The 21979-nt window shown below is 49.4% G+C and overlaps 1 protein-coding gene across 7 annotated transcripts in view; it reads left to right on the top strand.

Annotated features, from left to right (window-relative positions):
- ELOVL3 (ELOVL fatty acid elongase 3) overlaps nucleotides 1–21089 on the top strand; it is a 77563-nt gene extending 56474 nt beyond the window's left edge. For 6 of the 7 annotated variants that reach the window (XM_045025423.1, XM_045025422.1, XM_045025418.1 and 3 more), the window contains 3 exons: nucleotides 11656–11787; nucleotides 16714–16865; nucleotides 17421–21089. In XM_045025423.1, the coding sequence (XP_044881358.1) occupies nucleotides 11687–11787; nucleotides 16714–16865; nucleotides 17421–17842 (675 nt within the window). In that variant the 5' untranslated portion in view covers nucleotides 11656–11686 and the 3' untranslated portion in view covers nucleotides 17843–21089. Of the gene's footprint in view, nucleotides 1–9753; nucleotides 9874–11655; nucleotides 11788–16713; nucleotides 16866–17420 lie in introns of those variants that run through there. The other variant, XM_045025424.1, reaches the window with a different exon arrangement.
- The last annotated feature ends 890 nt before the right edge of the window (nucleotides 21090–21979 follow it).

The following is a 21979-nucleotide window of genomic DNA, read 5'->3' as shown; positions in this document are numbered from 1 at the left end:
TGCAAAGCAAACCCTAGAGCCAGCCTGGAGCTTCCCCGTGAAGCTGAGGGGGTAACTGCCAATGCCATTCTGCAGGGCCCGCCTCATGTAAGCAAGGCTGGCAGCTGGACGGGACCTTCACAGGCTCAGATTTTGAATAGTGAGGGTAATCCACCATTGGACCAATTTACCAAGGGTGTCCTGGTGGATTCTCTATCACTGGAGTGGGTCTTTTCTAAGAGATCTGCTCCTCTAGTTCAAATGGGAATTAATCGGGGAAGTCCTGTAAAAGGCTGGTTATGCAGGGGGTCAGACTAACACAGTGGTCCTTTCTGGCTTTATAATCTGTGACCCAACTCAGAAGAATGTGCACCTGTAGCTTCTGTTAATCTTGTGGGAAAGAAGAGCTAGATAGTAAAATAGGAAACAAAGCTATACTCTGAATGAAAGAGTGCGCATGTACAAAAGCTAAATCCACATAGCCTTCCAGAAGGAGATGCAACTTAGTTAATAGAGCAATTGCCTTAAAATAAAACTAGGTTCACTGCCCTGTTTACTTCAATATGAATTTAGGGTTAAAATTGCTGGTGAAAGTTTAATATTTATTAAACACCTTCATAAACCTATGCCTCTGAGGTCCTTTCGAGAGCCAAGAATTAAACTTCTTATGCTACTGGCTTGAATAGTGAAACCCATTGTACAAGATTAGTCAACAATTGCTAGATTTCATAAAGCATCATTCAATGTGCAGTTGTTTTCTGTGTCTCAAAGGAGATGTTAGAGAGCAGCATCTTTATACTCAATTCTTGTTTGAACTCTCTTTCCTCCCTTGACACAAACATACATTGTAAAAAGAATGTCTGCACTGCAATTTTTAGTCCTGAGTTAGCTGGCCCGGGTCAGCTGCCAGCCATGCTGTGGGGCTTTTATCCCTGTATAGACATACTCTAAGTAGCACCTTTTAGAGTAGCAATAATAGTGATGATGACTCAGCCATCTTACCTAGTGTACTGATATTGTTTAACCAAATCTGCATTCCTTGAGTGCAGTAAGATTTTAGGGTGAAGAGCTGCAGCTTGAAACTAAACAGTTACAATAAACTTTAAAGAGCCTGGAGGTAGAGTCCCTCTGTGTGTGACGTCCTGAGTTCTGTACGTAAGTCCTTGGCCTTGACCAGGTTTGTCCCCAAGTCCGGAACAGGAGGGGCTACTGTAGGTCAGAATTTAGGGGTGGTGTGGTAGAACTGTATTTGGAGAGAAGCTTTCAAGTACATAGATCATAGGGTTGGAAGGGACCTCAGGAGGTCATCTAGTCCAACCCCCTGCTCAAAGCAAGACCAATCCTCAAACAGATTTTTACCCCAGTTCCCTAAATGGCCTCTTCAGGGATTGAACTCACAACCCTGGGTTTAGCAGGCCAATGCTCACTGCATCATACTTGTACTTAGTTAATGTGATTGCTCTCTGGCTTTTTGAGTAGCCTCACTCAGGTGACACTGTAGGTAGAACATGTAAAACAATCACTGAGATCTTGCCTGTTATCTGAGGTGTTCTAAAAATTATGGCCTCAGATCTTCTCTAATAAAATGAATCTGGATCTGGGGGCTTTGCCTCAGACACAGGCTGGGTTCATTGGATGTTGCCAATGTTTAGTTTACAGAGCTACGTGGCCTGCAGGTTTGGAGGCAAGCGGTTGCGTGGCGTGGTTATGGTATGTTGGTATTTCAGAGGACCGGAACAATATATAGTAGACAGTTCTGGGAGATGAGGGCAGTGTGTGGGAGAAGGATGTCGCCTGCTTGGAGCAGCTACTGATTCCACACAGCACTGTTATACTTCCTGAAAGTGTCATGTTCCTAAGATTACAAAGTTGTCTGCATGCTAGGAAACTTCTACTGAAGTGATGTGGCAGAGGATAACCTGTATGTCTGACATGAAAACATGGTGCTATTTTTTTTTCTTGTGGTGAAGGTATGTCATGAAGTCGTTTTCGTCACTTTCCTAAGGGAAAATTACTGGTCTAATCTGTAGTTAAAACTCTGGTGCATCAATTGACAAGCACATCCAGCTTGAGGCTGAAAATAAAAACTGCTCTCCTGTCTCTTTCTTGCAGCTGCTGCTGAACAGCAGTGTCACCCCATGCCATGCCTCATGACAGGAAGAGCCTGTCTGCTGTTTGCTACTATGCCCCACGAGGCTATGTGCACAGCCAGAGGAGGAGTTACACCATGAAACAGGGAAATCCATTCACTTCTGCGCTTGGAATTTACAGGGAAACTTGAGTAGGACTAGGAGACCATGTTTCATTTGCACCTTCAGTTCAGGCACATGCAAATCCATGTACCCAGGATCTTGCCATGTGGGGTGACAGGTTGCAGCTGCATTTGATTTGTCCACACTTGGTATTTCTGGGCTGGCAGTCAATAGGCTTTTCCTAGCCTGCTAAGATTTGCACTGAGCACAAGATTTGCATTGAGCCACAAGATTTGTCAGGATTCTAAGCCCTCAAAGGCCTGAGGTGGTTTGTGTCCAGGGTTTTGGTTTGGGGTCCAGCTAATTTGACACCAGAACTTAAAACACCTGAATTGTAATGAACTTCATAAATATTTCTTCTGCATGCTGAGATTAGATGACATGCCCACAGCACACACCTCTTCACCTTTCAGAATCTCTCCCTGAGCATGGGGTAAAATCCGTAATGGCTTGCTATTTGGGGATGCTAATTCTAAAAGAATAGACTGCACCCTGTTTCCATTGGGACAGCTATTGTGTATTCCTGGTTCTTAGCATGGAAATATGATGGGTTGATGAGAGAGACAAGGTTTTTAGCTTACACGGGCTCTCCTTCAGCTCCTGAGCCAACACAGGGTTGGTAACTGTCTCTGGAGCAAACTTAACTTGTTTGTTCTTGGCTTAGTGCAGTTTGGAAGGATTTATGCCCTGATTGGGAGAGTATCTCCTCAAAATGCCAGAGCACTTGATTACTTTGTGGTGAACTGTTGTAAGCATTTGATGGAATGAATGGGCTGGTTGTCATGGGTGCAGTGACTGCATCATTAACACTTCACATTATGAAGCGTGATTTAGATTTGGAGCAGAATCCTTCGCTTGCTTAGTCCCATGGCAAATATGCTATGGGAGAGGATGAGAGATTTCATCCCAAAGCTAAGTTTATTAATGGAATAGATGGTAGAATTCAAAATGAAACCAAGCATTTTGAAATAAAAATTAAACAGTTATTCACAAAACAATCTTATGCAAAACTCACAACTCCTATTTCAGAGAGTATCTATTCATCCCTTATCTTAGGCCTGGTCTACACTACACGTTTAAACCGAATTTAGCAGCATTAAACCGATTTAACCCTGCACCCATCCACACAACGAGGCCCTTTATATCGATATAAAGGGCTCTTTAAACTGATTTCTGTACTCCTCCCCGACGAGAGGAGTAGCGCTGAAATCGGTATTGCCATGTCGGATTAGGGTTAGTGTGGCCACAAATCGACGGTATTGGCCTCCAGATGGTATCCCACAGTGCACCATTGTGACCGCTCTGGAAAGCAATCCGAACTCGGATGCACTGGCCAGGTAGACAGGAAAAGCCCCGTGAACCTTTGAATTTCATTTCCTGTTTGCCCGGCATGGAGCTCTGATCAGCACGGGTGGCGATGCAGTCCCAAATCCAAAAAAAGCTCCAGCATGGACCGTACGGGAGATACTGGATCTGATCGCTGTATGGGTGGACAAATCTGTTCTATCAGAGCTCCGTTACAGAAGACGAAATGACAAAGCATTTGAAAAAAATCTCTAGGCTATGATAGACAAAGGCCACAGCACAGTGCCGTGTGACAAGCGTAACGGAAAGCCAAAGAATCAAATGGACGGTCAGGGAGGGAGGGGGTACTGAGGACTCCAGCTATCCCACAGTCCCCGCAGCCTCCGAAAAGCATTTGCATTCTTGGCTGAGCTCCCAATCCAGGGAAAAAGGGCGCAAAATGATTGTCTGCCGTTGAGTGACGACATTTACCCAGAATCACCCGCGACACTGTTTTTGCATTGGGATCTCAACCCAGAATTCCAATGGGCGGGGGAGACTGCGGGAACTATGGGATAGCTACGGGATAGCTACCCACAGTGCAACGCTCCGGAAATCAACGCTAGCCTCGGTACATGGACGCACACCGCCGAATTAATGTGCTTAGTGTGGCCGCATGCACTCGACTTTATACAATCTGTTTTACAAAACCGGTTTATGTAAAATCGGAATAATCCCGTAGTGTAGATGTACCCTTAGAGTTTCTTACCAAAGTCCCTTAGAGCAGTGGTTTCAAACTGCAGGTCGCGACCCAGTGCTGGGTCGCAGAATGTAAGGCACTGGGTCGTGGTGGCTCTGGTCAGCACCAGGCCGTTTAAAAATCCCGTCAGCGGTGCTGCCCAGCTAAGGCAGGCTAGTCCCTACCTGTTCTGACACCGCGCTGCGCCCTGAAAGCAGTTAGCAGCAGGTCCAGCTCCTGGGCGAGGGGGGCCACAGGGCTCCGCACACTGACCCCAGTCTGAGCACTGGCTCCACACTCCCATTGGACGGCTCCCAATGGGAGCTGGGGGGCAGTGCCTGTGGACGGGGGGTGGAGCTTGCGGGCGAGAACTGCACAGAGCTGCTTGAGCACCTCTGCCTAGGAACTGGACCTGCTGCTGGCCGCTTCCAGGGCGCAGCATGGTCCACTGTGCCAAGACAGGCAGGAAACCTGCCTTAGCACCCCTGCTGTGCTACTGACCAGGAGCTGCTGCAGGTAAGCCTGTGCTCCATTGCCACGCCCCATTCACCTACCCCAGCCCTGAGCCCTCCCCAAACCCAGAGCCCGCTCCTGCACCCCAGAGCCTGCACCCCCAGCCTAGAGCCCTGACCTCCTCCCACATCCTGACCCCCTGCACCAGCCCACAGCCCTCACACACACCTTGAACCCCTCATTCCCGACTGCAGCCCTCATCTCCCACACACCAAACCCCTCTGCCCCAGCCCTGAGCCCCTCCCACACACCAAACCCCTCTACCCCAGCTCCGTTGAGTCACGGGCTTCAACAATTTTCTTCAACTGAGTTGCCAGTAAAAATCTGAAAACCACTGCCTTAGAGCCCTCCTTGTGGGGGATGGAGGAAAGGTTAATTCTGTTGCTGGACCTTGAACTCGCTGTTTGCTATTAAAGTTACTCTTGCCTTTAGCAGACCCAAGAGAGCAGGATGGAGAAGAATGGCTTTCTGTTGACATTCACAAGACAGTCACAGACAGCTCATGCATCTGTTGTGGCCAACCTGTGTAACACCTCTGAGCCCTAGCTTGCTTGCTTCCCCCATCTGGCAGGTTCTGGCAGGTGCCTCTTTCTTTGGTTTCTCTTGGGCAAGCTATGCTGCTTCATGCCATTGTGCTGATGCCATGCAGTACAGCTGATCTCCGCATGGGATGAGAAATAGTGGGGGATCCCATGAATCAAGTTGGGGTCCTCACTGGTTTGGCAATGATGGTCCAATGTCCTCACTGGCATGTTGACACCTGGACTGCTCCATACTTCCCCTGTGAACCTGGAGGATTCTGGAGCAGAGGCCTTCGGATATTTCTCAAGAAAACACCTCAGGAGCCCATGATCTTTCTCGTTCTCTAGAGTCTCAGTTTGGCCTGACTTCCCATACACCAAGTCTGTCTAACTTCTGGTTTCAAACTCCTCGTTTGCAAGTTGTAACCTCAGCAGAGTCCTTGGGTTGGAGCAGCAGCCCTCTTTTGTTAATACGTATTCAATCTCTTTTCTATACCTTCTCAATCACCTTTCTTTGTTACTGTGATTCTGTAAGCTTTCATCCACTTATCAATTACAGTTCAAATGGCAACTCGGCCTGCTATGTCCTACCAAGGCACCAATGCTACCCGTCAGGCCAAAGTTGAGGGCATTGGCAGTGGCTCCTTTAGAGTAGAGAGAGCATCTTTGCCTTGTGAAATTAACACACGCCCTCCTTCCTGAGCTGTCTAACAACCTGCGTTTGAGAAGTCATTTCCTCAAAATGAGGCAGTGGCTTGTAGGAGAGAAATCAATGTAGCTCCCTTCTGGTGATGGCTGTCTACCATATGGCATTGTTTTAACTGCTAAGCTACTGGTGGGCCAAGTGTGCTGTGCCACATACATTCCCTGGCGCACAAGATCAGCTTCACACTTCTACACTATCAGCACTGAGAGCTGGAATGGAGTCTGAATTCAGACTTATAAAATGAAAGTGCCTGAAGTATTCCTGTGAAGGAGGCCCCTTTCCTGGTGGCTGACTGTGTGTTGGGAATGGCTGATGGTTCTGCTCAGAACCAGGCAATGCTGCCAAACCAGGAAAGATGGTCTTGTGGTCAAAACACTGGATTAGGAATTAGGAGGCCAGCTCTGCCTCAGACTTGGTGTGACCAAGTACATTGCTTAATCTGACTCAGTTTCCCATCTCTTAAATGGAGCTAGTAGTACTTCCAGCCTGCCCTTGGTCACTCTTAGCCCTTGTCCCTGTGAGACATCTCCTCCGTATGTAGAGAGCCTAGTACAATGTGTCCCTGAGCTCACTTGGGTCTTCCCAAACACTTCAGTATTATAGTTATGTACGGTCACAGGGGGCTTCAGTTTCACCAGGCTGCTTAAAATACTGCTTGGTGACGGCTACTGTCGTGTTTAGTATGAGCAGCTTCATGTTGACTGTGACTCTGTGGCTGTAACTTGAGCTTCCTGAGGAACTGGAGCATCTTCCTTCTCTTTTGGCCCTGGCACAAGGGTCCTTCTGTTTAAGAGGAAACTTCTGTCCACTCTTACCCTCCACAGGTAAACCCCTTTCTGGGCATGTTGGGCCCAGTTCATCCTTCGTGGAACTCAGTTCCCATGGGACCGAATGCCCAGCTGGAATGGCCTGGGAGGCTGGGTTTGCGTGAGAGGCAGGAGAATTGCTGGCTGAATCTTGGGCCTTAGAGCCAGTGTGGACAATAGTTTTGTTTGAACTGCTTCTCAGACCTGTCTCGCTCCAGCAGGGTGGGGAGTGTGTGAAGTCTTCTAGCAAATGAGCACATCCCTTTGGGAGGGGATTATGTTGACTCATCAACCTACATGTCTGTGAGGTTACCAGATTGCCAGCTGCATACAAGAGTCCTCCTTGATATTGAAGACGAAGTTGTACACAAACCACCACCAGAGTGTTCCCCTGGGGCTGCTCAGGCTGATATGGGTCCAGTGTTCAACCCCATCTGCCTTCCATGTTGGCAGCACTTGGCAGAAGTTCAGTACATAGGTGGGAATGGAAAGGGGTGGGTGCAAAGGTCAGCATGCGTCATGCACAACTAGTCAATGCTGGGAGTAGCTGTTTACTTTAGGGGTGTCTTATCAAGGTGGAGGGTGGAGAGGGGTGTTTTCTTGACTGCTCCGTGGAAAATGGCTGAGATATGACCTTAGTCCCACTTGGATTTTCTTCACTGAGTCAGCTGGCCTCTAGGTACAACTGCACTGCAAAAGGAAAAAAAATCTGCAGCAGTAAGTCTGAGCCTGGTCAACTGACTCAGGCCCTGGGGCTCATACTGCAGGGCTAAACATAGCGGTGTAGATGTTCCTGCTAGGGCTTGATCCTGGCAAGGGGGTAGGTGACAGAGCCCAGCTCCAGCCTAAGGAGATGTCTGCCCTGTAGAATGACCCAGAGTCAGCTGACCCAAGCTCTAAAACTCACTGCTGCTGGATATTTTTGCAGTGTCCCTGTATCCTTTGACCCTCCCCTGTTAATGGGGGATTCTTAAGTTCCTTTCTTACTGGGGTGATAGGCCTCTTGAGGATGAGCTGGGCCAACCTGTCATTTTCCTTGCCTCCCCATTCTCCAGACGTGGCTAGAGCTGCCACCTACCTGCTCCCACCTCTACAGGACAGATGAAAAGTTGAGTAGTTTGCCTGAGAGAGTGGAGCAGTGAGATTTCCTGTTTGTTCTGTAACTTACTAAATTAGGAATCTTTCATATTTTTACATAGCAGGGGCCGTTGTGTAACGCACACCTTCCTCTTCCATTTGGCATCATGTGGCATGCCTCTGACAACTGCGATTGCTTAGGCGGAAAAGTAACATCGAAGTATTTAGTGTATTTTCTCGACACCTTCCAATGAAACTTGGCAGTTGCAGGAAAGGAGTGAGAGCCATGTGACCAGCTCACTTTTCACTAGCAAATGCCTAGTGGGCCCCGCATGACAATTTGGGAAATTTCCTGTTAAACCAGGATCCTGATTCCAATGAGTTTTATAGTGTTGAGGGGTGAGTCATGGCTGGACTGTGGGGAACAGTGCTCCTGAATTATAGGCTGGATCCCTGGCATCTTGGATACGAAGCTCATGAGAGCAGAAGGTCTTGTCGGAAAACCCTCGGGATGATAACGAAATGCAGCCATTCAGCCCCTTCTCTTCCACTCACAAGCTGTGAATCACAGAGCCGTTGGCAGCGCTGCAGATCAGTGAAATGTCAACTCCACCCCTGCGATGCCTGCGGCACCAGCTGTCAATGCCAGTGCTTGCAGGTACACACCCCTGTGCATGCTCAGCAGGAGGGAAGGGTTAATCCTGTTCTTGATCAGTACCAACAACCCGCTGCCGCCTCTTTAGCAAACACGGATGTCATGGAAACTTAACCCTGTCTGAGCTGGGTTCACTACTACTTCTTGGGATGCCTTGGCACTTCCTGGTGCTGGGATCCTTCCCTGCCTGAAGCCTGCCTTTGCAGTGATTTGGATACAGTTGGGGGGCAGGGGTGGTTTCATGATGCAGCGCTGCTCTAGTGTGGGCTGGGAGCTTCATTTTCTGCCATGCTGTTTGCTTTTAACTTCAGCATGTAGTGTTTGAAGGGAGGTGCTGGCTAGAGCAAAGCCTACTGCAGGCAAGTGGTGTTCACTAGCAGTACCTGCTGATCTAGGTCTCTCTCAGTGAAGTTCTATGGCCTGTTGTATGCAGGAGGTCAAGTCATAATGGTCCCTTCTAGCCTTAATCTATTAATCTTTTGTTTGGGCGAAGGCAGCATATCTCTGCCAATACACCACAATCCTGACCTGTAACATGTCCTGCTTTTCTCCCAGCCAGCCAGCTCTGCTCATGCATCTAAGGCTTTGGCTACACTTACACTTCAAAGCGCTGCTGTGGCAGCGCTGCTGTGGCAGCGCTGCTGCGGCAGCGCTTTGAAGTGCTAAGTGTAGTCAAAGCGCCAGCGCTGGGAGAGAGCTCTCCCAGCGCTGTCCGTACTCCACCTCCCTGTGGGGAATAATGGACAGCGCTGGGAGCGCGGCTCCCAGCGCTGGGGCTTTGACCACACTGGCGCTTTGCAGCGGGGGAGCTGTGGTGCTTATTCTCACCCGGCGGCGATCTGGGTCTTCGGCATTTCGGCGGCGGGGGACCCTTCAGTCGCTCCGCATCTTTGGCAGCACTGAGGGGCCCTGCCTGCTACTCCAGTCCAGGCATATGCTGCCCACCAGGCCACAGCCCGAGATCTTCAACCTCTTTGCTGTTAAGTGAAGTAGAGTTTAAGTTGGACTTATGTCTCTGGGGTTGAAAGGCTTGTGCGGTAGCCTGAATTTCAATTGATGTACAGATTCTCCTACGGCATAGTACCATACATACAGGTTCCTGACCAGGGAGTCCAGTCCTCGCTATAGTAAACTGTGGATCGCATTTCAAGCTATAATTCTACTGTTTCCATGGAGACTTGTTCTGAATGCCGCTCTCCGTCCATCAAACGTCTCTGTAAAACATCTGGCATTTTCAGTCCATGTAGACCAGGCATCCCTGTGACTGCAGTGTGAATTCGAACAATACCGGGGCAAAGTAGGGATTCCCTCACGGCAATGCCACTTTTGCCCAAGAATCTGGTAAGCTCATTGTTGTGGGTCCTGGAAGCTAACTAATGTAAAGAATGTTAGACTTTAGGCTGATTTGGCCTAGGATCAGAGAAAGGAATGTAGACCTCCCCCCTGCATGGCTGAAGAGGAATCAGGTTGCTTTGGTTCTTACTAGATGGGGATATGACTTACGGTGGCTGGAGTCAAGTCAGTGGGCTGTGCAGAGCGTGCACATTCTGGTGGTGGTTCTCAATTAAGCCAAATCAAACCCATCAGCTGCTGGGGCTGGGAGGAGGGGCAGCTTCTCAAGGCCAGGGAGAGAAGAGAAGAGGGGCTCTGAAGAGCAGCTGTGCTCTCTTCTTTATTCCCCCTAGCAAGAGGTGGGTATTTAATCCTAGGTCCTGAACTTGAGGATTTAAGAACAAAGTAGTATAGGCAGACTGGGTTGAGTGACTGCCTTGGGTTCTGTCCATCCAATCCACTCCATTCCCTGAAAGAGGGAAGATCTGCCCCCTTCAGAACTGGAAAGGGCAGCTGGTTGCTGAGACAACCCACTGTTACTCTGTTCCTTACAAGGGGCATTTCCGTCCAGCAGCAGAGAAATGGAGCGAATAGGATTTGATGGTGTCTTCGCTACAGAGAAGACACAGCTGAATGCCTGTCCAGGCTGCTGCTCCTACTGCAGAAGCCCCAGGCACGAGAGGCTTTGTAGGACTATTTGGAGGGGGGAAGATGGGGAGGGATCCCTTACAGTGTGGCTGGAATCTTAGATTTTTTGCGAGCTGAGCCTAACTAGATTAGGACTTTGGATGGGAGAGCTCCAAGGAACACAGCTGGTGCAGGAAGTGGTATTTGTGACCCACTAAGCTTTCCTCCTAACACAAACTCACAGCCTAAGATTCTGTGCTACTCTTTGATTGGTGGCATCAGGCAGGCAACAAAGGCCAGACTCCGGCTTGGGTTCTGTTCTGCCACCCTAGGTTCCACTTGCAGCTTTTCTTTGCTTCCTGTCCTGTTACGTTACTGTGTGCTAGTGGGGCTGTGTGAGATGGTATGGGGTTTGTAAAGGTCTCTAGGATGAAAGGCTTGTGAAACTCTAGTTACCCAGGGAGATAATTCTTTAGGTTTTTTTTTAAAGATAATTTAATTCTTCAAAAATGTATTCTGATGGCCAGTAGAGGGGACTGGGTTTTGTCCAGCCTGGTGAATTGTCAGGCCTTTTTTTTTTTTTTTTTTTTTTTTAAATAATCAGACTGCATTATATGGATGGAGTATCAAAAATGGGGTCCCAAATCGGGGAAGCTAAGGCCAGAACACATCACAGCACGACAGAATGTTGTTTTCAGCCAAGTCTGTTATGAGGGTCGGCCCCCAGCACTGCCTGTGTAGAACGCTGTCCCTTTCCTCCGTGTACTAAGAGCAAGAAACTGTGGCCTCCTCACAAATCACAGTGAAGGAGCTAGTCTGCAGATAAATAAAACTGCTTGTTCACTCAGCTTGAAATCCTTGCCAGTTGCGCCCTCACTTGCGATCTGAAGGGGCAGGGCAGCATTGTGGAAGTCTCCATAATGTGAGATCCCCTTTCTTTTCCTTCCGTCACCAAGGGTATTTCTACCAGCTCCACTTATGGCCAAAGCCTGCTCCTCCTGACTAAAGCTAGGGGAACAGCAGATACTTCCAGTATCCATGGAAATGCAGGGCTCCATTAGATTCCTCCTTGTCCGGGCTAGTGAAGCCCCCACCAGGAGCAAGGGGAGGTGCATGCTGTACCACATGCCAGTTGGTCTGAGAACTCTTCTTCCCCACTCGCAGGCGTAAATCTTTCTCGTTCGCCTTGGCTTACATGCTGCTGATCTTCGGAGGCCAGCATGTCATGAAGCAGCGGAGAGGGTATGACCTGCGCAAGCCACTGGTCCTTTGGTCGCTCAGCCTGGCCTTGTTCAGGTAAGAACGGCATCTCTTGCTGTATTCTGCTGCTGACGGTTACTGGGCATCCGTAGAGCCCCACCGGGCCAACTGACCCTGGAGAGAGACATGGAGGCATTTCCTTCTGGGATGCTAACCCAGAAGGGGCAACAGGTTTTTGATAAACTGCTGAACCACAGACCATTCCCCACTCCCAGCCTGGCCACGGGGCTTTAATTTTAGTCCTTATTTTAAAACCTTCCTCCTCTTTTTTTTCCCCCCCCCCACCCCATTTCCTAACCCTGTAGAAGTGATCCCAAAATGGGGGGGAAGGGTCCTGTGAAGTCTCCGCCCCCCCCCCGCCTTCCCCACCCTGAGCCCTCTGGTCTTGAGCCATCCCTGCAAGGCTTCTCTCTGCCTTCCCCACCAATAGCTGCAGTCTGTGGCAGGCAGGCAGCAGTGTCGAGGGTGGGAAGGCACTGTGCTCAGTTGTGGCCTTGGGCAAAACGGAGGGTGCTAACACTCAGCCAAGCTCAGCCTGAACTAGAGAGAGGAAGTATGGGGATCTGAGCTGCTGCCCCAAATGAGATGAGCCACGCTGGGGCTGACGGCTTCTGTTCTCTTCTGTATGGGTTCTTACAGTGCCCTCGTCACCACAGAATCTGAAACCGTTTGGATATATTGACTGCTGTCTTCATCTGAGAGCGTTGGCTCTCCTAGGTACCCTGGGCCCAGGTGCTGGAGCATCTTGAAGATAAGGACCGAGACCTTAAACTTGACTGCTCAATCCACTCCCTGAGCATTTCCCCTAGAGTTTGGGTGGGCAGAGTAGCAGGCCTATCCCTACTCCAGATGGCTGGCTGACCATGACCATGAGCAGAGGCAAAGATCGGCCTCTGCTGTGCAGGGCCCAGCTAGCCTGGACTTGAGGTGCAGGATCCTGAAGGGTGAACAGAGAAGTGCACGATCCCTGCCTTGCTCTTTGAGCTGAGACCCTCTGAATCCAGCGGAGAACATGAAAGGGATTGCTAGCTCCTCTCTGGCAATTGGCACAAGCTGGCTGAATGTGTCAGTATGTACAGGCTTCGCCATTCCTTGTGAGGTGCTCAGGGAAACTTTCCAGTGTGGAAAACTTGTTGCTTGTTTTTTGCAGTGGTGAGGATAAAAGCTGAATAGCAAAACAACAAGGATGAGATGGCTTATGTTAAACACAGATTTCTTTTGTGAACAGGGTATTATTTTTCAAGTTTCAGCAACACACACATCATAAAAGTGAGAGCAATCTTACATCTAAGGTCTCTGTGTAAAAAGATTCAGTTCTTTGTCTTTAAGCAATCTATAAACTGTCCATAAACATACTGTGCTGGCAACTCTGGCTTCCTGTAGGCAGGAGTGGCATGTTTGTAGACATTTTGGTGGTGCCCAGAACCAGCCCCTGCCCAAACTCCACCCCCCCAACTCTCTCTCTTCTCCCCCCCCCAACCTGCCCAAGGCTCTGGGAAGGAGTTTGGGTGAGGGAAGAGGTGTGAGGTGCAGGGCCTAGGCTGGGGCAGAAGATTGGGGTGCAGGCTCTGGGAGGGGATGCAGGCTCTGGGAGGGAGTTTGGGGATGGGAGCGGTGCAGAGGGATGGGGTGCAGGGGTGAGGGCTGTGGGGTGTGGCTGCAGATGAGGGGTTTGGAGTATGGGAGGGGCTCAGGGTGAGAGTAGAGGTGTGGGGGGACGAGGGCTCTGGCTGGGACTGGGGATAAGGTGTTTGGGGTACTGGAGGGGCTCAGGACTCGGGCAGAGGGTTGAGGGTGTGGCGGGGGTGTGTGAAAGCTCTGACTGGGGGTGTGGGCTCTGGGGTGAGGCAGGGCTGGGGATGAGTTTGGGGTGCAGGCAGGCTGCTCCAGGACAGGGGCCAGAGAGGAGGATTCCCTCCAGCCCTTTCCCTGCCAGCAACAGCAAGCTCTGGGGGAGGAGCGCCCCTTTCCTGCCCCCCCCCCCCAGCAGCACACTCACCCCCACCACTGTCACTGCATGTGCTCCTAGGGCCCCTCTCAGGTCCAGGAATCTCCCTTGCCTCCCCCGTGGTGGGTGCCGGGGGGTGCTGCGTGCTCCTCCTCCCCTGCTGTTGCCCTTGACTGTAGCCTCACTGTGGGTGAGGGATGGGGCTGCCTCCTTGCCCAGCATGGGGCAGGAGCAGTGACTGGGCGGGAGGGGGCTGTGCTGCTGGAGGGTCCTGCTGGAAAAGGGATGGGTTTGCGGGCGAAGGGCAGGCTGAGAGTCAGTCTGCCCTGGCAGTGAAGAAAGTGGGGCATTAGGACCCTGCGGCAGCAGTTGCTGCAGGGAAGCAGCATGGAGGAGACAAAGACAGACGCTCTGCTCTGGGGCCCAGAAAGGCGGGTGGGGGGCAGGAAGTCGGGGCCACGGGACACTTGGGGGCGGGGGGGGCGCAAGTGAGGCTGAGGGAGGGCGCCCCGGCCCCAGCCCCAAATTTTGGTGGAGCTGGGCCCCTGGCTCTGAATATTGCTGGTGCCTGGGCACCACGTGGGTATGGAACTCACCGCCTATGCCTGTGGGGACTCTGAGAGGAGTCTGCCGAGAATGACTCAACCACAGCTTTGCTTTGTAATTTAGAGCAGAGCCAAGCCAACATCCTTCAGTTTTCTCACCCTCCTCTCAGCACCTGTTTACTGCAGCTTCTGACTGGTTGGGCAGAGTGAGACCATCATCCTCACGAGGTTAATTGGTGTAAGATGCTGAAGCATGAGGGGGATGAAGCTGGCTGGGAGTGATGCTGGATTCTGACTGGCCTGCGTGGTCCACATAAGGGCAGAGGGGGTAGGGGAAGATGTGGGAAGCTAGAATGACACCTTGGTGTGCAGTGTCCTGGCACTGATAGTGCATGCACAACCATTGTGAAGCCATATCCCCGCTGTAATGACTGACAGCTTTGGGTAGCCAGCCCACAAGGGGTGCTTCTTGGCCTGCATGAGTGTCTTTCAAAGTACTTGAAGCCGAAGGTGGGGCAGGGAGCACATATTCTTCACTTCTCCTGTTGTCTTGGTTTCCCAGGAGCCATTGCCTGGCATCAGGTACACAGAAAGCCATGCGTTTGTATACAGTGGGTTGCTGTGATACAGTCCTCAGCTTCTTATCTCTTGTGTGGCATTTTATTGGTGGTGTCATTCTGACAAGGCAGTTCTGGGTGGAAAAACCACAACTGCTTACACCAGCTCAGACTGCTTTCAGCCTGATATTAGTCATCACACTAGTGGTTTTCAGAAGCTCTCCTACTCAGCCATGCAGTTATGGCGCCAGTGCTTTGTACATTGGCCTTTTCCTGAAAAACTCGCTACAAGCGGCTCCGCTCTCGGGAGGATTGCCATAGTTGGGGTGGGTGCTGCATGGAACTTTTTGGCTGAATAGTTTATTTGCTGAAAAATGCAGTTTGGGGGCAACTGAAACTATTTGCGAATTTGGATCAAATTCAGGAAATAGCACTGAATGAATAAAGAAACTTCTAAGTCAAAGTGGTTTGTTCTAACACTTTTGAAATGAAAGACTGACTTTTTGTTTCATTTTGAAATGTAAGTAGATTTGTTTCAAAACTTTTTAGATGGGTAAAAACACCCTAAATAAATGAGAATTTCCAGGTTGAACAAAATGTTTCATTTGACTGGAAATGATTTTTTTTTTTCCATTTTGCAAGCAAAAACAAAAATGTCAGTTTTGGTTCATTCTAAAACAATTTTTTTTTCGGTTTTACTTTTTGGTTCGGCCACTGAACCAAAAAATCCATTATTAGCTCAGCTCTAGTGAAGGCCTCCTCTAAACTTCAGTTTCTAAAATGGTGCTGAATGCAATTTAGTCTGCACTTGCAGCTAACCATGTTCAGGACTTGCTTAGCTGTCCCTGTCAACAACAACACAGAGCTTGTCTAAGTTACAGAAGAAGTGGGGAAAAACTACTATGTTTAAATACATTTGTCAATCTCTCGATTTCTTGCTGTGTGGAGAAGGAGAGGGGAACCATGGCTTAGCCTAGGAATCTACTGGGGGTAAAACATGGCTCCTTATTGTCTTGTCTGGTTAGTATCTCTAGCATATAGCAGACCTTGAAGTCCGTGCTAATCACTTTCCAGACCCAAACAAGTGTTGATTCCAGCCAGCAGTGCAGAGCCCATGTAGCTGTTAAGAAACGGATTTTTGAGATCCCAGCTGGGGTTTGCCCTGCAGCACAAGCTCTTAGATCACTTCTCAGTCTGTAAACTGAGCCAGCCATCTAGCGCTAGTGACATCTATTTCCAGTCAGAGCAGAACCACACATCACATAGCTCTCTGTGTCATGTGTGCATGGAGTTCTGCAGTAGTGTGTCTTATGGACGCTAGGAACAGGGTTAGGCAGCAAACCTTTAGAATGGCATTTGTGCATGTTGATTGTAGGGGCCGAGATGAGCGAGTTGAGTTAGTGGCTCTTTGCCTAATTCAGACTTTGCTTAAGATGTGCAGTGGTTTTTGTATCCTTTGCTTGTTTGAGGCTCGGGCCTGGCCTGATGTGCTGAAACTCCAGTTAAGAGGTGAGAAGAGACTGGAATATCAGAGCGTGTGGTAGCTCACTGTTGAGGTGCCCTGGAAGAACTTGGAGTAGGACTTGGGCAGGAGGTGCTGCAGGCTCAGGACTGAAATGTGCTGGCAGAGCTGCCTGGGGACTTGTGGATGGCTGCCCCCGTCTGAGTAGGGTCAAGTAGTTCTGCTAGTGAGCCAGGCAGGGTATTCGAATCTGTGCTTCCCAAGACCAGGAGGAGCAGTAACTAGAGTAAATACAGTATCAGTTGCCCTGCAGGGCAGGAGACTGATTACCTGGGCTTCCTACCCCTCCTGTGGAGGGGATGGAGTTGCCAGAGTTTCTGTGGGGGGAGAAGTCAGCCTTCCTTGTGTGATTTCGTCATGTCCCATGATGCTCATATGGCTCTCTTGCAGTATCATCGGCACCCTGAGGACGTGGGGGTACATGGGATTTGTCCTCTCCACCAGTGGATTTAAGCGATCTGTATGTGATCCAGGCTTCTATAATGGCCCTGTCAGCAAGTTCTGGGCATATATGTTTGTCCTAAGCAAAGTACCAGAATTGGGTGAGTGTAAAACCTCCTTTGCTTTATCTGATGTGGTTATAAATTCTTCCCTTGTTACTGGCAGACTCTCTAAAGGACTCCATCCTCCACAGGAGGAGCTGACTCAGCCAGCATAGGTTGTCTCCCTTGTTCTGACCCACTGCAGCTCAATGCAGACAGTGTAGCACCATCCTGTGACCTCCCAGGTAACCTCAGTCTAGCTCAGTCCCCCCAGCATGGTCACTTACACAGGAAGGAGGACTTTAGGATAAGACACAGGACTGGCAATTAGGATTCAAATCCAGGCCCTGCCACTAACTTTTTGCCCGGAGGGAGAAGGGGTGGGTAAACGTCAGTACCATGAGGTGTATGGTGTTACTTCTCTCAGTGCAGCGTTGTATGTTTGGCGGGGGGAGGGGCTGTCCTCTTGGAGCATGGAAATAATCTGGGCTGAATAAAAGTTCTGGTTGGGTCGAGTGAGGTGATGGATTTAGTGCAATGGTTTATCTCTTCACTGCAGCCTGAAAACACATCAGCTGCTTTGCCTTATCTGATCAGTGATGTCTGTCTCCCAAGGTGACACGGTGTTCATCATTCTCCGGAAGCAACGGCTCATCTTCCTGCACTGGTACCACCATGTCACGGTGCTGCTCTACACCTGGTACGCCTATAAGGACATGGTAGCCGGTGGCGGCTGGTTCATGACCATGAATTACAGTGTCCACGCCTTCATGTACTCCTACTACACAGTGCGGGCGGCAGGCTTGAGGGTGCCACGCCCGTTTGCCATGGTGATCACCTTTACCCAGATCCTGCAGATGGTGATGGGCACAGCAGTGAACATCATGGCGTACTCCTGGATGCAGGATGGCATCTGCTCCACCTCCTGGGAACAGATCTTCTGGTCATCCATAATGTATCTCAGCTACCTAGTGCTCTTCTGCCACTTCTTCCACGAGGCGTACCTTAAGGGGAGGGGCAAAACAAAAGGGGACTGAAACTGGGGGAGGGGTGCAGCTGGGAGTTGCTGGGACTCTTACTCCCTAGGCTGTTGGCGCTCCGGCACGTTACAGGCCTGGTGTGATGATTGGGGGGGGGGGGAGGGGGGAGGAGGAACTGCTTGCTACCAGAACTTCAGCTGTTGGACCTATGAAGAGGCATTGGTATCTGCCTCAGAGGGGGCTTCTCCCTGGGCGTTCCCGCCAAAGGCTGAGTGCTGTTTGCTCTGCCATCTTTGGAGGGATGGGGGAAGAGAACCGGAGAGGCTGTGAATGCCAGAGAGAGGGTTGGAAGCGTGTCAAGAACCCATTACTGAATTTCAGGTTCTCCCTTTTCTGTCCCGCCAACCTGTCTCTCCCCCACCCCCCAGGGTTGTGTTGTGCGTCTCTGGCACAGATCTAATCTTCCATTCGGTTCTTAAAGGCCAAACTTTCCTAAGGGTGAGGAGTGTCTGCTCCCTGGCATGAGCTTCACACACAAGGGATGATTGCGTGCCTGTTGCACAATGGCTGGCCATGCCGGTTCTGCAGGAGAGGGTTGAGAGCCCAAGATTGGGTGCTATTGCCAGCTAGAGGGAGACCCTTGAATTCAACAGCTCACTGGGGCAGGGGGTGGGGCAGGAGATGGCAATGGTGGCTGCATTGAATGGGAAAACACCCTAGTTTTCTCAAGTACCTAAATCTTTCTCCTGCAAGGAACTGGTGGGGGGAGGAGGGGAGGTGCTAGTAACAACTGGGAAGCCATGGTTGTCCTGATTGGCTTAGAGTCCAGAGGGCTTGAACTAAGGAGTTGAAAGCTCACAGGTACTGACCTTATATTAAAGGGTCTCCTGCTCCCCCAAGCTAGCTGGCTTGACTTGGTATTTCATTTTTCTCTTGGATGACAAGAATCTTCCTCTTTTCTGGGTTAGAACGGTGAACACCAACTGGGGAAGAGGGGAAAGGGACAGTCCCCAGCTGACCCAGTACATATCTAGACTGCCTAGCTAGGGCAGAATGAAGATCCTCCCGAACCTCCCAGGTGCTAATTGCAGGAGATGAAAAGCCCTGGGACCTGCTGCTAAAAGCCAGAGCTCTAAGTAACTAGTTCAAAAATTGATCTCACCCCAGTGATGGTCTCACTTAACTCCTCATGACACTCACTTTGGTATGAACATGTGTGCCTGGGCTGCTGGCCTAGATGTTTCCCCTCTGACATCCTGCCGTTTGTGATTACCTCGGCTTTTAATAGTGGATGGGCAAAGATGGTGTTTAAATCTGGCTTTGTGATCCTGGAGCCGAAATACTAATGCTCCTCATGAGACTGGAGGGGTTGTCCCCAAGCTGGACTTTGGAGTTAAAGTTCACTGGCTGCACTTTAAAAACCTGCTTTCCCCATTGTGAGTACAGGGAACTGCTCCGACTGGAGTACTGGTAGAGCTGCTAATCCCAGTAGGCCAATTTAAAGCTCCTGATGCTTTATTAATTGAGGTCTGTGTGCAGCACTGGGGCCTGGGTACCAGCCCCAGTTCTAACAGATTCCCTCTGTAGCCTTGGGCAAATCATTTCACCATGTTGTGCCTCAGTTTCCCCACCTGTAAAATGGGGGATGATCCTGACCTACCTCCCATGGAATTTGAGGCTTATTGTCTGTAAAGTGTTTTGAAGACTAACATTGTGCAAAGACTTGTCACTGTGTAATGCAGCCCCGCCCCCAGCTTTCATCGCAGGAATTGCCTCTTCTAGTCAAAGCACCTGTCTGTTTCAGGCAGCTGTGCTGCTGGAGGAGGCTGAAGCCGTGATCACGAACTCCCAGGGGACACCAAGCCCAAAGCTTCTTTATGTTGTAAATAGTTGGAGGCAAGAGTGTTTTTTCCTCCTAAAATCAAGATGGGTAAAACCTGTCCCTTCGTGGCATGCTGTGACTTGTGACTGAAGATAACCAGCATCCTCTTCCTTGAACAGGAAAATAAAGGGTAAGAGTCCCTGGAGAAACAGCAATGAGTGTTAATGAAGCCAGGAATCTTTGGAGTCCAGGTTCCCTTGCTAAGGCACTGACTCTGACAGCACTCTAGTAGCATGTTTAATCAGGCGTACGGATTCTCAGGGTTTAAGCTGCTCTTTCTACTTCAATTAAATCAATTTTACGCTTCCTCATTCCTCAGCTGTTCCGCTGCTGACTTCCACTGCACCTTGGCATATGACCTCTTTCAGATTCCCTGGTTGGATGGCAATTCTGCAAGAGAATTCACCCCTTACTGGAGGGTGCTGAGCAGCTCCCACTGTGGTGATCTCTGCATGGGGCAAGCCTGTTCCAGAAACCCTTCCCCTTGGGACTTGCATCTGAACACTGCAAAAGGGCTTTGGTGATGCTAACTTTAACAGCAATACATTGATTATAACTAACGAGCAGGGCCCAGCTTATTCTGCAGCATCAAAACTTGCTGCTGTCTTTCCAGAATTATGCAGCCAAATTGAAACTTTCATTTTTAAGTTTCTGGGTGTTAATTATGAAGAAAACATTTATCTGAACTGAATGTAGGGTGGTGCAGTACCGTCTGCCTCAGTCTACAGCCAGCCAAAGCAATAGCTCTGAGTTAACGCCTTATTTAGTGCGAATGGATGTACACTCTGAAATCTACGGACAGCAGTTTAAATGTCCATTGGTCAGCAGTGTGAAAGTTAATCTGGAAAAAAACTTCCCGCTAAACTACTTGTTCTGCAATCCCAAATTACCTTCCCTCCAGTTTCATCCTACCCAGTTTCCAAGTGTCAGTTTCCTCTTGACAATTGCCAAGTGGAGTCCTACATCATTCCGGAGCTCTGCAGCACAGGGCAAAGTGGGTGGCAGTGTAGAATTAAATAAGGAACACTATGCTGATTGTATTATTCATATTTATATTAAATAGTATCTGGTAAATTAACTGAGGTTGCCGCCCCATCATCCCTGCCCCAGAGTTCTGCAGAATCCATCTCTAGCTTGCTGCAGTGTTACATGGGACCTTGTAGAAGTGCTGAGTACCTATGACTCCCCTCAGCTTCAATGAGATTTGCAGGTATACCCATCCCCGAAGACCAGGGCAAACTGTAGAAAGGTTGGGAAGAAGCTGTCTGGGTGTCACTGGGTGTTTGTCCTGGTTGTTACAAGACTTGCAAAGCAGCCAACAGCAAAGAAATGTAAATGTCTCTGAACCAGATCTGCAAATCCACTCCAACTGTTTCTGTGATATGTGAATTTGCTTAATAAAGTGTGTGGTTTTTATCACTCTCCTTTGTCTCTGGCCTATGTTCTGAATTAGAGAAAAAAGCTAAGCATGACTTCCCCTTTACACCCCTGACTCCTCGTGAGGAAGAACTAGCCTGGATATGGGCTAGCTACTGAACAGAGGCAACTGCAGCTTCACTTGCTGGAGGATTCTCTGCACCTTAAAGTCTATAAACCATGATTTGAGGACTTCAGCAGCTCAGACATAGGTTAGGGGTTTATTACAGGAGTGGGTGGATGAGATTCTGTGGCCTGCAATGTGCAGGAGGTCAGATTAGATGATCATAATGGTCCCTTCTGGCCTTAAAGTCTGTGACTCTCTATGTGCTTATTTATATTTTTATCCAACAACTTTTTCACTGAACTCTTGTAAAGCATCTGGTCCTGCTTTTATACTTCGCACACTGTCTGTCTAAGGGTCATCTTACTCCGTAAAGTAGGTTTGAGGAGAAGCAGAAAATAATTTGGTAGTTGTGGAATAAACAAAAGACCGTTAAACCATAATTATTTCTTGCTCAGTTAAGCAACTAAGAGCTTGCTCAAACCTTGCGAAAGGCCACAAATCACTGAGCTGTAATGCACCCATTTGTCCCAAGAGTTGAGTCCTCTTCATCCTGCTCATCAAACTGATTTTTTTAATTTAAATGCCCTACTGTTTTTGCTTGCCTAGTTCCTCGCCCACCCCTGCAGCCAGGGAATCAGGCTCATGAAATCAACAAGAATTCAGTAAAGACAAATGCAAAGTACTGCACTTAAGGAGAAGAATCATCATATGTACAACTGCACAATGGGAAATAACTCATGTATTGCTCAGAAGGAGCTGGAGGTTACAGTGGATCAGAATTGAATGAGAGTCATCAATGTGATGCAGTTGTGAAAAAGGCTATATAATT

Source organism: Mauremys mutica, chromosome 7 (assembly GCF_020497125.1).
Source record: "Mauremys mutica isolate MM-2020 ecotype Southern chromosome 7, ASM2049712v1, whole genome shotgun sequence".
NCBI lineage: Eukaryota > Metazoa > Chordata > Testudines > Geoemydidae > Mauremys > Mauremys mutica.
The sequence above is the reverse complement of the archived record's forward strand: the minus strand, read 5'-3'. Positions and strand labels throughout refer to the sequence as shown.